Source organism: Pan troglodytes, chromosome 7, assembly GCF_028858775.2.
Source record: "Pan troglodytes isolate AG18354 chromosome 7, NHGRI_mPanTro3-v2.0_pri, whole genome shotgun sequence".
NCBI classification, from domain to species: domain Eukaryota; kingdom Metazoa; phylum Chordata; class Mammalia; order Primates; family Hominidae; genus Pan; species Pan troglodytes.
This window is the reverse complement of record NC_072405.2, coordinates 120,215,394-120,230,101: the sequence shown is the minus strand read 5'-3', so window position 1 is coordinate 120,230,101 and position 14,708 is coordinate 120,215,394. Positions and strand designations below refer to the sequence as shown.

Here is a 14,708-nt window from a genome sequence, read left to right as displayed (position 1 = left end):
AGGAGCCCGGAGGGAGGTGGAGGCGGGGCAAGGCAAGGCAGCAGGCGCTGGGTAGAGCTCAGCTGGAACACAGTTTCCCTCCTGGACCGGTCGAGTCAGACCTCACGTGTAGACTAAGAGGATCAAAGGAAGAGTACGTTACCTGCGGCGCCGGTTGTGCGCAGACCAGATGTGCCGGGAGCTGCAGGTGAGTCACTTGCTCTTCCCTCCCACCCCCACCTCCTCGCCCCGAGCCCAACAGGTTGGCTGGAGCGCAGCTTCCAGGGGCCCCGTGGGTACACTTCTAGTCTCACCTGGGCGCTGGCCTCAGCTTTTCCCTTTACCGAGGGAGGCCGTCGTTACTATTTAAATTCCTGCCCCAGCCCACGCTTGTTCTATTCCTTGTCTTTTTGGCTTTCCTTCTAAAATGAGAGCTCCGCTGTGCTCAGAACACCTGCTCTCCGGGAAACTTGTAGGGACAGAAATGGTTAAAAGGAAGGGTGCCTCAAAAAAGTGCCTTAACACGAGGTGGACCCTCGACAGGGTGGGAGCTGACAGTGACACTCCTAGTTCTTAGTGACCCACTGGGTCTTCAATAAAAAGTCATCATTAATTATTCTTGTTTCTCAACCAGGAGGTCAGAACCTAAGGGAGACGGCGGAAGAAAATGGAGCGTCAGTGATCATCAGACTAGAATGAGAGTGAATTGGAAGAAAATGGTGCGGCCCCCTCACCCAGAGAACCCTCCCCCACCTGCTCACACCCCCAGCGAACACCCCCGGGGAGGCCTATGAAGCAGCAGTAAAAGAAAAGGGAGGCATATAAATTGTCAAGTTGGAAGGGACCCGGTTACCACTTCCTTTGCTTTCTGAACTTTTTGTTTTGGTCTCCTGCGGGCAGGAGTGAGTCTCGCCATCCCCCTTGCTTGCTTGCTTGCTTGCGTTCAGCTAAGAGACATCTTCTCTCCTCTTCCTCCTCCTCCGCCCCACATCTCCCTCCTTCCTCCCTTCCCCAACCCCTCCACCCACCAAGTAGCGAGTCATTCAATCTGTACACCTCCTGGGCTGGAAATCGCAATTGCGAAGTTGGGAGGCGGGGTGACAACGTTTGGGAAGGGCCAGGGCGACCGGCAGTGTGCACAGGGACTGTGTCGGGCTTGGACCTCACCTGATCCTTTCTCTTAGCGCGACCCTTCCTCTGCTTCCAGTCTCCTCTTTCTGCCACTTGTGCGCTGCTTCCGCGCACTTGCGGCTCCCTAGCGGCAGGAGGAGGAAGGCGCACAGCGGGTGGAGAGGGTGCGCCAGGGAGAGGTAACCCCTTCGGGAGCCCGGGGAATCCCGGCCGCCACCAGGGGCCGTGCCACCGCCCTCGCGGGACCAAAGCTTCCGGCGTGTCCCCAACTTTGTGGCGCCCTCAGGCCGCGGCGACTGGGTTAGAGATGCCTTCCAGCGGCAGAGCGCTGCTGGACTCGCCGCTGGACAGCGGCTCCCTGACCTCCCTGGACTCTAGTGTCTTCTGCAGCGAGGGTGAAGGGGAGCCCTTGGCGCTCGGGGACTGCTTCACGGTCAACGTGGGCGGCAGCCGCTTCGTGCTCTCGCAGCAGGCGCTGTCCTGCTTCCCGCACACGCGCCTTGGCAAGCTGGCCGTGGTGGTGGCTTCCTACCGCCGCCCCGGGGCCCTGGCCGCCGTGCCCAGCCCTCTGGAGCTTTGCGACGATGCCAACCCCGTGGACAACGAGTACTTCTTCGACCGCAGCTCGCAGGCGTTCCGATATGTCCTGCACTACTACCGCACCGGCCGCCTGCATGTCATGGAGCAGCTGTGCGCGCTCTCCTTCCTGCAGGAGATCCAGTACTGGGGCATCGATGAGCTCAGCATCGATTCCTGCTGCAGGGACAGGTACCCCGGAGGCACGCGGCGGCTGGGCGGGGAGGCGGGCGCGGCAGAGAAAGAGAGGAAGGCACAGGTAGATTTGAGGCTTCACACAAGCTTCGCTGGAGCCAGGCCTAGCAATAAGGTGTGGCCACTTCTGGGCTGACAGGTGGGGTGGGGGTGGGGGACTGGAAAGCATCAACGCCAACTTTTGAATAGAACTTTTTGAATCTCTTCGTTCCCTTTTTTGAGTATGCTAATTTAACGTATAAGGCAAGGGACTTCAGGCCCACAATAAATATTTGGTGACTGAATAAATGAATCAGAAACGCCATGCTCCAAAAATGCATGCATAGGGATAAAAGATTTGGCACGCAGCATTATCATTTATCAAACCTAGAACACTGACTTTGAAAAACTTGAATGGAGAATTGTTTTAAATATAGAAGATAAAAGGTTAGTCCCTTGATTGAATGATTGTGGAACTCTGAGGTTACCTTGCTATTACTACCATTTCTTCATGAATACATTTCCCTTACACACACAAAAAAAAGTTCCACCTGCCAAACATCTGTTCTTACCAGAAAATGGGTAATAAAATGTATTAATCCAAAGTAGCTTTACTATGTATACACTTCTACTAAGAAAGTGTCATTTAAAAAATTATAATCCAGGCCGGTCGTGGTGGCTCACGCCTGTAATCCCAGCACTTTGGGATGCCGAGGCAGGTGGATCACTTGAGGCCAAGAGTTCGAGACCCCCCCTGGACAACATGGTGAAACCCTGTCTCTACTAAAAATACAAAAATTACCCGGGGGTGGTGGTGCGTACCTGTAATCCCAGCTACTCAGGAGGCTGGGGAAGAAGAATCGCTTGAACCTGGGAAGCGGAGGCTACAGTAAGCCGAGATCACTCCGCTGCACTCCAGCCTGGGCGACAGAGCAAGACTCCGTCTCAAAAAAAAAAAAAAAAAAAAAAAAAAAAGGAAAAATAATCATAATCCTAAGGGAGAAATTCTGAATACTGTGGGTAAGACACAATCTAAGTAAAATATGAATAGACATTTTTCTGCATTTTGTTGAATGAAAAAGTCTGACCTCCCTGCCATGTTTAATTATCTTATACTTCTGTATTTTAATAAAGTTAGACTAATCACCAAATTGTTTTCTCTAAAAGATACTTCAGAAGAAAAGAGCTGAGTGAAACTTTAGACTTCAAGAAGGACACAGAAGACCAGGAAAGTCAACATGAGAGTGAACAGGACTTCTCCCAAGGACCTTGTCCCACTGTTCGCCAGAAGCTCTGGAATATCCTGGAGAAACCTGGATCTTCCACAGCTGCCCGTATCTTTGGTGTCATCTCCATTGTCTTCGTGGTGGTGTCCATCATTAACATGGCCCTGATGTCAGCTGAGTTAAGCTGGCTGGACCTGCAGCTGCTGGAAATCCTGGAGTATGTGTGCATTAGCTGGTTCACCGGGGAGTTTGTCCTCCGCTTCCTGTGTGTGCGGGACAGGTGTCGCTTCCTAAGAAAGGTGCCAAACATCATAGACCTCCTTGCCATCTTGCCCTTCTACATCACTCTTCTGGTAGAGAGCCTAAGTGGGAGCCAGACCACGCAGGAGCTGGAGAACGTGGGGCGCATTGTCCAGGTGTTGAGGCTGCTCAGGGCTCTGCGCATGCTAAAGCTGGGCAGACATTCCACAGGTATTCACATTTCATTGATGCCTTTTAATTTGCCATTGCATGTAAGCATTCGTTTTTTGACCACAGTACAAGGAAAGTAACGCTGAACTGATATTCAAAATTACCAACTCTCATACTTTACCTGATCATGACCTCTAAGGAGATATTGGGAGGCAAAACATTGAAGTTGCTATCACAGGTATAGAGAAATGAGCTCTCACATACCTCCTCTCCATAACAGAAATGTTGAGAGACAATTTGACCATTTGCTAACCTCAGTTTATTTGAAACCATTACCCAGGAGATATACAAAAATTAAAGGCACTCTGCCTATTCAAGGTTCTGGACAAAACAGGCATAAATGACACATAAAAAGATACACATAAATTATATATGATATATAGGGACATAAGCCAATTTCTCTTCAGTATCCGAGAAGTGCTTGCCACATATGCTCCTTGGCAGAAGAGAAAGTCAGCCCTTCAGAGCCTTCTCTGGCCATGCAGAAAGAGAAATGACTAGGTGCAGGTGGCCTTTCCAAAATTTTCAAAGAAGCAATGAAAATATTTTGCTTTGGGAGAAAGCAAAATAAACTAATTAAATGCTTTATCTAGTATCTGAAGGTTTTCTTGTCACTAACCTGGGATGTATGAGAGAGGGGAATACAGAAATCCCTTAGTTTTTTGTGTGTCATAGAGCCTTTGAAAATCTAATTAATATTTTCCTAGAAAAGTCTCCATATAACACACACACAAACACATAAGATACGTGAAAATTATAATCAATATCAGTGAAAATCACAGGAACTGATTAAAAATGATTCTTGCATCCCCAACAGTAGTAGTTATCAGCGGCTGGCCTTGCAGCTGTCAGATATTGTGGAGTATATGAGTTTCCTTATGACATACCTTAATGAAAATAAGAATCCCCAGGCAAGCTTGTTGAAATACAGCTTCTGGCTCCAACCCCCAGAAAGCTTGAGATCGGGTCTAGGAGCACACATTTTATAAATAATAAGTTCACCAATGACTTTGATGTAGGTGGTTCTTGGACCAAACCTAGAGAAACACTGGAGTATGATGCCATATTAATTTTATATATGTTGATACAAATACATATTAGCACAAACAAATTGGCTAGAGATCACTATCCTTATTTTATTTCCCTAGATATGTGCCCTGACTGACCACCTAAAAAAGGTTGATGGTAGTTGTCCTTCCTATAAATGTCGGGTGAAATTACTTCTGATATGTTTTTCTTCAACATTTCTCTGACAATTAGAACTTATTATAATATAATTTTGGTAGTGTATTTTCCTAGCTAGTCTCACATACCAGGAATTTGATAATGGGGTTTCCAACAACTTTTACAAGTACCACTCTTTGTTTTCTGACACAGATAATGGGATGCTTTCTTCAAGTATTTATAAACTCTTCACAAGACTCAATTTAAAAACACCCAGTAAAAACTACATTTTTTTCCAAAAGAAAGGAAAAGGAAAATAACAGTAATTTCCACAATGTCTCCTCTTCAAAGATTTTCACCATTCTAAAACAAGTATAAAGTTTTAGTAAACCCTTAATTATTAAAAAACATGTGACTTGCATATTTGACAATTTTGCCTCAACACTACATTTATTAAAATGTAAACATAGATGACCTATTTCCCCATGTATTAATTATAAATTCAAATTGAGAGGTGTTATAGGATAATGGGTTTTTGGCCAGAAACTAGGTTTAAATCCTGGCTCTGTAGCTTTCTACTAGATAAGCTATCTCTTTATGCCTCAGCCTCCTCGTCTGTATAGTGGCATAACAATTACCATGTCCCTCTTATATCCTTTCTTTTGAAGATTCTCTGAGTTAATAGAGATAACATGCTAGAAATTCCACCCACTTTGTTTTCCTTTACAAAATTGTTTTGAACATTTTGCCTTTAAACTAAAACAGTGTTCCCAGACAAATGCTATGCATCTCCTCATATGTTGTGAATTTATTTAAGGAACATAATTCCATGTAGACACATCAAGGCCAGTTTTTTATAAAAGTAAAGGTATTATAAAGGTATTCTGAAAGATATTCTTTTGAAGTTAAACTTCAAAATACTCAATGATCTTTAAAAATAGCTGGTTAATAATTCAAGAATATCTCAAAATTTGAAGAGCAAAATTCAAAATCCTAAGAGTATGATTAGTATGCTAATGCCTTTGAAATAGTCTCTAGTGAGTGAATAAAAAAAAATGATTCTAAGAGGTATTGTTTTGGACTTCTGGGGCAATATCATTTTGACATCATGTTGATATAATTTCAAAATGTGGACAAACTTTAATAACCACCTCTCTAGTATTAGGGAGTAAATCTTATGGTTCATTCAAAGCCTGGTTCCATAATGGGCTTTTCTTTCTTTCTTTTTTTTTTTTTTCTTTTTTTGAGAGGGAGTCTCATTCTATTGCCCAGGCTGGATTGCAATGGTGTGATCTTGGCTCACTGCAACCTTCTCCTCCCAGGTTCAAGTTATTCTCCTGCCTCAGCCTCCCGAGTAACTAGGATTACAGGCACGCACCACCACACTGGGCTGATTTTGGTATTTTTAGTAGGGATAGGGTTTCACCATGTTGGCCAGGCTGGTCTCAAACTTCTGACCTCATGATCTGCCTGCCTCAGCCTCCCAAAGTGCTGAGATTATAGGCGTGAGCCACCGTGCCCGGCCCATAATGGGCTCTTACTCCCCTTAGGCCTAGTGTCTTCAGAGACGGAATTGGACTATCGTGGTCCTGTCTCCCTGGGGTTTAATAAATCCTCAGATCTAGGAATGGAAAAGCAGCCAATGCTTCATAAAGAGTAAATTCTCTAGTGGTTCCATTTCCCATACCTTTTTGCAATGGAGGAATATTCTGTATTCAGGTCTATGTTATTATAGGAAAGCAGAAATTTTATGTACTCAAGGGAGATAATTTCTTACAGCTTTGGTATTAAGGACTAGGGTTTCAGTGGGTGTCTTGGGAGTTCAGACCTCCTCCTGACACACTGCTGAGAATGTCCCCTGAATATACATGTGATGTTCTCATGTCAATTTTATCACCAATGCCTAACTTGCTTCTGCTGCTTCACTTTGTTGCTATGGTGCCCATTGTTTACTTTTTCTGGCTTTCCTGTAATCAGGTTCCTGATTGTCTTAAACTTTACAAGGAAGGTGAGAAAAACAGACACATAAAATACAAGACAACATAAAACTGGCATTTGAAACAAGTGCTAAAATGATGCATTGAAATGCAGGTGTGACCAAATATGCCCTCCACATGCAACACCGCAAAGGCCTCTTATTGTACAGACTAAAGTACAAAACTCCTATCATACCACCCCTGCCTGCCTTCAGTCTTACCTCTCGCCTTCTTTTTAATAGTAGAAGTTCAGTAATTCTATAGGTGAATTAATGAATCTAATTATATTTCTCTCTAGCCTTCTCAACCTGGCCCCATCAACTAGACTGTGAACTTCCTGAGCACAAGGATTATGATTTAATCAACTTTGTATCCCCAGAACATTGCCCAGTGCTGGGGACATTTAAGTGTGCAGTGCAGTTTGTGGGTGGCAGAGCAAGGAGGGAGAGGGGAGGGGAGGGAAGGAAGAGAGAGAAGAGGGATGCCAATGACTGACAGCATTTGTTCTGTTGCAGGATTACGCTCCCTTGGGATGACAATCACCCAGTGTTACGAAGAAGTCGGCCTACTGCTCCTATTTCTATCCGTGGGAATCTCTATATTTTCAACTGTAGAATATTTTGCTGAGCAAAGCATTCCTGACACAACCTTCACAAGTGTCCCTTGTGCATGGTGGTGGGCCACCACCTCTATGACTACTGTGGGATATGGGGACATTAGACCAGACACCACCACAGGCAAAATCGTGGCCTTCATGTGTATATTATCGGGAATTCTTGTCTTGGCCTTGCCTATTGCTATTATTAACGATCGCTTCTCTGCTTGCTACTTCACCTTGAAACTCAAGGAAGCAGCTGTTAGACAGCGTGAAGCCCTAAAGAAGCTTACCAAGAATATAGCCACTGACTCATATATCAGTGTTAACTTGAGAGATGTCTATGCCCGGAGTATCATGGAGATGCTGCGACTGAAAGGCAGAGAAAGAGCAAGTACTAGGAGCAGCGGGGGAGATGATTTCTGGTTTTGAATTAATTTTCAATTTATTTACAAAAGCTATGTACAATTAACTAAAATGATAAAGCAGTGATGTGGATTTCTGTATTCTGATGATGAGTCTCTTCAGAGTACTGCTCATCTTAATTAATTTTTGCTGATACATTGCTTCATCTACTAGAATATTTCACATCACCTATAACAACTGCACAGTGTTCTGACACATTTGAGTGTCCAAAATAGCCAATTAACACAACCAAATACAACTGGGCCAATATAAACATCTTTGAATTGTCAAATATAAAATAATGTTATTGCAATACATACAAAAAAGTTAAAGATTTTATGTATCACTAACATTAGAAGTTTTTTGCACCACTAATTTTTTAAAAATGGAAGGTAAACTGCATAGCCCAGAGAAAGATAAGTAAATATTTAAGAACATATTGAACTTTGCTATTTAAAGATATTATCCAAGTACATAAATTACTCCTTTCTCTATCAGTTAAAGCTATTGAATATAATACTTAGCTTTACAAGAGAAAACCCTTATTTGATGGGCAGAGATTATATCCCTATCTTCTTTTTCATGTAAACCACTGGTCACAAATGAACTGATCTCTGTATCCCATTATTACCATAAGAGGTGGGAATCCCAAAACTGCTTAGATTGCAGTACATGAGTCTACACAAAGACTTCAACAATTGCACATCTTCATTCTCCCAACTGAGTGTAGTATGTGGAGCATAAAACAGCATATTTCTTAGTATTTCATGAATATCAGATGGTCTTTAAATGTCTCTTTATGGATGTATTGTTCACGTTATGGCTTTAAAATAATGAATATGTAAAAGTGAGGTAGTGAACATCCTAAATTTCTGCACTGGAATTACTAAATAATCTTATTTCATAAAATGGGAAATATATGTTAAATGACATCACTGGATGAACTTGAAGATCTTTTACTTGTTAACAAAAAAATACTATGGACAGCTTTCTGATTGTTGGGGTAAATAGCAAATGTTCAAACTTGGCAGGCATTTTGACATTCATCATAATAACACAATTCCTAGACATTGTATTATATAATTAAAGCCAAAACCTCTAAAGCTAAGAACTAGCTCATGATTCCCATTATTTTAGTAAATGAGATTCTATAACCTAAGAATAACAAGGAATGCATCACTTTAATACCTACATTTCCAATATAATAGAGCCCCCAAGGGGAAGAAAATTGGTTCTTGAGGGAAAAAAAATCTTATCACTTCATTTACAAAACACAGATAAGCATATTGAGTATATCTGTGGTATTAACATTTCATGGGGGTGAGATGTTAGGGAAAAAAGCCTAGAAGGCTCTTTGCCAGGGGTGAATGGTGATAAGAAATAAACATTGAGGACTGCTTTAATATATAGCTATAACGTATTTCATAAACTCTATTTAAGACATCCTATTATGCTATGCACTACCAAGAAAGAAAGATGCCAGTCAATTGTAAGATGCCATTAACTGTAAAATGCATCCGGATTTCAGATATGTAAAAATTTAAAATAAGCACCTTAAAATCTATGAAATATCGCATGTACTACCTCCTGTTTTCTGGTATGCATGGGTAAGCTCTGAAAACATTTTCACTGATGGCATGAGTTTTAGATTGTGTGCTAAAGTACTTTAATTCATTTAACTTGTTTCCACTTCTCCTAAATATTATAAAAGGTTCAGGAGATATGAATATTAGTAAGATAAATATTTTACTTCTTACACACATACATGGGTGCTAGATTGTGGCACAGGGCCACTAGTCACAGTATAAATCCCTTCCACAATCTGAAGGGAAAGTAGAAGTTAGACACAGAAGGTAAACTTACTCCAGCTTTTCTAGAACTTTCCCTAATAAGAATAGTTACTCTGATCCAGGACTATGCTCTGTATTCATCATGTATTATGCCATTTTATCCTCAAAATATCCCTATTATATAATTACTATTCTTATACTCTTCAAAATACATATTTTATATATTTATTAACTCAACAAATATTTATTAAGGATCTTTGGTGTTCTGGGGACTAGGGAGTCTTTCTTAAACAAGACTAGGTCCTGTTTTCTTGTAATTAATATTCTGTTCAAAGGTGTGTGAGGAAAAGACAGCGAAACTGAAACATTAAAAGGTATAAACTTGCCTAAATTCACACAGGCTATAGACGGCAGAGCCAGCGCTGAATACCAATCTGCCTGACCCGGAAAACGACACTCCTAAAAGTCAAATTGCAGATTTCATTCTTCCTACACAAGCTCTGCATAGAAATTTATTTTTTAGGCAGGCAAGCCAACTTCTTGTGCATGGAGAAGTTCAATATGCCTTAAGTAAAATATCAGCTTATTCTCAGAGGTGGAATGGTGCTTTTAAGAAAAGGCTGTGGTGACACCTTATAGTCATTATTAGATTAAAAATATATTATCTTTAGAGTAAATAGTAGTTGGAAAATAAAAAAATTAAAAACTATGTGTATACATATGTATATATGTTTTTATCATGGAGGATCCTAAACATCTTCTCTACAAATGTGCTGTTAGCTATATAAATGTTGTCAAGATGTAGGTATTCAGAAAGAAGTTTTAAAGTATCATTGCTTACTCAATTTTGCTGTTAAATAAAATATCATTTTATTTATTCAATGAATGTATATATAAGCAAACCAAATTTCATTTAAGTAAAAAAATCAAGGCAGGAACTATGCCAATTTTATATCCCATTATTTTAAAACAGTAAACACTTTTTAAACATCTAAGAATTATTGTTATAAAACAATATTTAATTTTTTAAAATATAAAATAATTGAATTATTGTCTTTCTCTAAGCTATTTAGAGAACACTACTTTCTTTGTTTTGTTTTGGTTTGGTTTTTTGAGACGGAGTGTCGGTCTGTCGCCCAGGCTGGAGTGCCAGTGGCGCGATCTCGGCTCACTGCAAGCTCCACCTCTTGGGTTCACACCATTCTCCTGCGTCAACCTCGCGAGTAGCTGGGACTAGAGGCGCCCGCCACCACGCCTGGCTAATTTTTTGTATTTTTAGCAGAGACGGGGTTTCACCGTGTTAGCCACTTTCTTTGTTAATTTAACTGTTATTTTAAGTTCAGGGATACATGTGCGGGTTTGTTATACAGGTAATCTTGTGTCATGAGAGTTTTTTTGCACGGATTATTTCATCACCCAGGTATTAAACCTAGCACCAGTTAGTTATTTTTCCTGATTCTCTCCCTCCTCCTACCCAGCACCCTCTGATAGGCCCCAGTGTGTGTTGTTTCCCTCTATGTGTTCATGTGTTCTCATCGTTTAGCTCCCACTTATAAGTGAGAACATGTGGTATTTGGTTTTCTCTTCCTGCATTAGTTTGCTAAGGATAATAGCCTCCAGCTCCATCCATGTCCCTGCAAATGACATGATCTCATTCTTTCATATGGCTGGATAGTACTTCATGGTGTATACATACATTTTCTTTATCCAGTCTACAGTTGATGGGCATTTAGGTTTATTCCATGTCTTTGCTACTGTGAATAATGCTGCATTGAACATACGTGTGCATGTATCTTTATAATAAAACAATTTATATTCCTTGGGTATATACCCATTAATGGGATTGCTGGATCCAGTGGTATTTCTGTTTTTAGGTCTTTGAGGAATTGCCACACTCTCACATGGTTGAACTAATTTACACTCCCAGTATCAGTGTATATGCGTTCCAATTGCTCCATAACTTCGCCAGCATCTGCTTTTTTTTTTTTTACTTTTTAATAATAGCCGTTCTGACTAGTGTGAGATGGTATCTCATTATGGTTTTGATTTGCGTTTCTCTAATGATCAGTGATATTGAGGCTTTTTTTCATATCATTGTTGGCTGCATGTATGTTTTCTTTTGAAAAGTGTTCATATCCTTTGCCCACTTTTTAATGGGATTTTTTTTTCTTGTAAATTTGTTTAAGTTTCTTATAGATGCTGGAATATTAGACTTTTGTAGATGTATAGTTTGCAAATATTTTCCCCCAATCTGTAGGTTGTCTGTTCACTCTGTTGATAGGTTCCTTTGCTCTGACAAAGCTCTAGAGTTTAATTAGATCCCACTTGCCAATTTTTGCTTTCGTTGCAACCACCTTTTGTGTCTTCATCATGAAATCTTTGCCTGTTAGAAAACACTACTTTCAGACATTTAAATGCATATAGGCAATGCTTAAGTACCTAAAAAAGCAATTTTAAGAAATTACTGAGGTATCTCTATTAAGAGTGACATATTCATATTTTATTTTATGTATATATTATTTCTATAACATATAAGAAATTGTTGCATTTATCATTTTAATGCAAAGTAGTATCAAGTATAATGGATTAGATGCACAAATAACTGAGGTAGGAATCTCAGTTCTGTATTTTAATGTGGAATTCTTATGCTTATTAAAATATTTTGATTAGCTGCTGCAGAAAATATATATGCTGACCCAATTTATCTAAGCAAAACATTGTCATTGGATAAGCTTAATACTTTGAGAAATATTTTTATTGATACATTATGTTAACAAGAAAAGTCTCTTCTTTTGAAATATTAGCCATTAATAACTGTCTTATGAATCCTTCAGTTCAGATCCAACAAGATATTGGATAACAGGCAAATGATGTGTTCTGATGATTTCCTTCATGATTTTTCTTTGCAAAGCATCACCACCCCAGAACTCTCTCCAAGCCATATTAATATAAGGAAGACAAATGTCACACAGGGAGAGCTTTACTCATCAACAGGCAGTTGCCTACATGGTACCTTTTTAGGGATGACAGGAAAACCTGGATACTCACCATCCTTATGTTCTCACTGTGCTTATATTACATTATATTATATTATATTATATTATATTATATTATATTATATTACAATCACTCCCTTGCTTGCCTTTTCAACTCTAGTGCCCCTCTCTTCCTTCCTGGTATTAAATTGGCAATACCCTGACCCTAATTAAATTCAATCCACTGCCTTCTTGCGCCTGCCCTTGTAGAGCAGATCATGCCCTACAAAGAAAAACACAATGCCTGCAGACTGCTCTCACTTTACATTCATGCCTACAACCCCAAATGGGTTCTTAAAGCTTCCAGGCAATCTCATACGGCAATTCCTGAGTCCATTCACTATCCGGAGACAAGTAAAAACCTCTAACACCTCCCTTGGATTCCGCTTTTACTCAGAAAATAGAATCAGAAGAGATTTTTTAAAAAAGAGTCATCACCCACATTTATCCACCTACCTCCATCTGTGCCTATTAACTCTGCCTTTCCTCACTTTACGAGGGGTGGATCGTCCATCCACACTTTATCTCCGACTCCAGGACGTTGCTACAGAGAGCTTTTCCCCTCTTCTTACTGTATTATCAAATTTTCCGCTTCCTACTTCCTGTCAGCACGCAAACATGATTTTTTTCCCATCTTAAAATTAAAAAAAAAACAAGCCGTCAAAATTCCTTGAATCTATTTCATCCTCTAGAATAGAAAACATCGAATTCTCTTCTCTTTTTTAAGGCAAAACTCTTTGACAGCAGTATCCATACTCACTCTCTCCCTTTGTATATTCACTGTTTATCTTCTCATTCTTTCTGGAAAATTCACATAAGTCTACCACCCCTACAACTCCTGTAAAACTTTTCCTTAAGGTCAGCAGTGAGTCCATCATTGCCAAATCCAATCATTTCTTAGAACTCATATTGCCAGATTCATCGACAGCATTTTGCAAGATTAATTACAGATTCTTCCTTAAAACAATTCCTTTACTTGACTTCCAGCCCTTCATGGCTTCCTAATTTAATCCCCACTTCACTGTTCAGTCATCTTTTCTAATTGAGGTCATAAATCAGAGCTTAATCATCAGTCCTCTTCTATGCTTCATTTATTCTGCTCCCTTGACAAAAATCATCTGATTTCATGGCTTACGTATCATTGATTCTCGGTCAATTCCCAAATTCCTACATCCAGATTAGAACTTTCCTCTCACTTACTGTATTTCTAGATTTGTGAACTAACTGCCTATTCAAAAGATGTCTAATAAACATCTCGCAATTTGCACATCCAATATCAAATTATTTATCTTTTCCCCAAACTCTAAGTTCAAGTCCTCTGAGAGGCAGATGCCAATACAGGTGATTTTTACAATATTGATTACGTGCAAGATATTTACTTGTGGAAAAATGGTTATGAATAATAAAGAGAAGGAATCTATTGAAGGTGGGAAGAATCTTCAGACCATGATGCAGGTCTGACAGCTATGAAGAAGAGGGAGAAGGAGGACAATTGGCGGGGGGGCGGGGGGGAAGCACTGATTACATCCCATTCCTAAGAAACTTCAGCCAGTTTGATGGAGAACACTTGAGAAAAAGTAGCCCACTAAGGAGTCCTACTTTTTTTTAGAAATGGGACTATTGGCACATCTTGGAGATATTACAGGTTAATTTCCAGACCACCCACAATAAGGAGATTATCACAACAAAGTGAGTCACACAAATTGTTTTGATTTTCCACTGCATATATAATTGTGTTTACACTATATTATAGCATATTAAGTGTGCAATAGCATTAGGTCTAAAAAACAATGTATTAACAATTTTAAAATATTTTATTGCTAAGAAATGCTAATAATCATCTGAACCTCAGCAAGTTGAAATCTTTTTACTGATAGAAGGTCTTGCTTTAATATTGATGGCTGCTGACTGATTAGGGTGGTGGTTACTGAAGCTTGGGGTGGCTGTGGCTATTTCTTTAAATAAGACAACAATGAAGTATGTACATCGATAATTGACATTTTCTTTCACAAAGAATTCTCCATAGCATGAAATACTGTGTGATAGCATTTTACCCACAGTAGAGCTTCTTTCAAAATTGGAGTCAATCCTCTCAAACCCTGCTGCTGCTTTATCCTATATCTTTGTAATATTCTGAATCATTTGTTGTCATCTCAACAATATTCACAGCATCTTTGCCAAGAGTA

General features: G+C 40.1%; 1 protein-coding gene across 1 annotated transcript; it reads left to right on the top strand.

Moving 5' to 3' along the window:
* Nucleotides 1-1,367: 1,367 nt before the first annotated feature.
* KCNV1 (potassium voltage-gated channel modifier subfamily V member 1) lies at nt 1,368-10,373 on the top strand. The gene is made up of 3 exons (XM_528280.8): nt 1,368-1,878; nt 3,028-3,557; nt 7,213-10,373. Exons 1-3 carry the CDS (start codon nt 1,418-1,420, stop codon nt 7,722-7,724), a joined length of 1,503 nt encoding a protein of 500 aa, XP_528280.2. The 5' UTR covers nt 1,368-1,417; the 3' UTR covers nt 7,725-10,373.
* The last annotated feature ends 4,335 nt before the right edge of the window (nt 10,374-14,708 follow it).

Coding starts and splice junctions, on each gene's coding strand:
- KCNV1 (XM_528280.8), top strand. CDS start 1,418: ATGCCTTCCAGCGGCAGAGCGCTGCTGGACTCGCCGCTGGACAGCGGC. Junction 1,879..3,027: donor GATTCCTGCTGCAGGGACAG/GTACCCCGGAGG, acceptor TTTCTCTAAAAG/ATACTTCAGAAGAAAAGAGC. Junction 3,558..7,212: donor GCTGGGCAGACATTCCACAG/GTATTCACATTT, acceptor GTTCTGTTGCAG/GATTACGCTCCCTTGGGATG.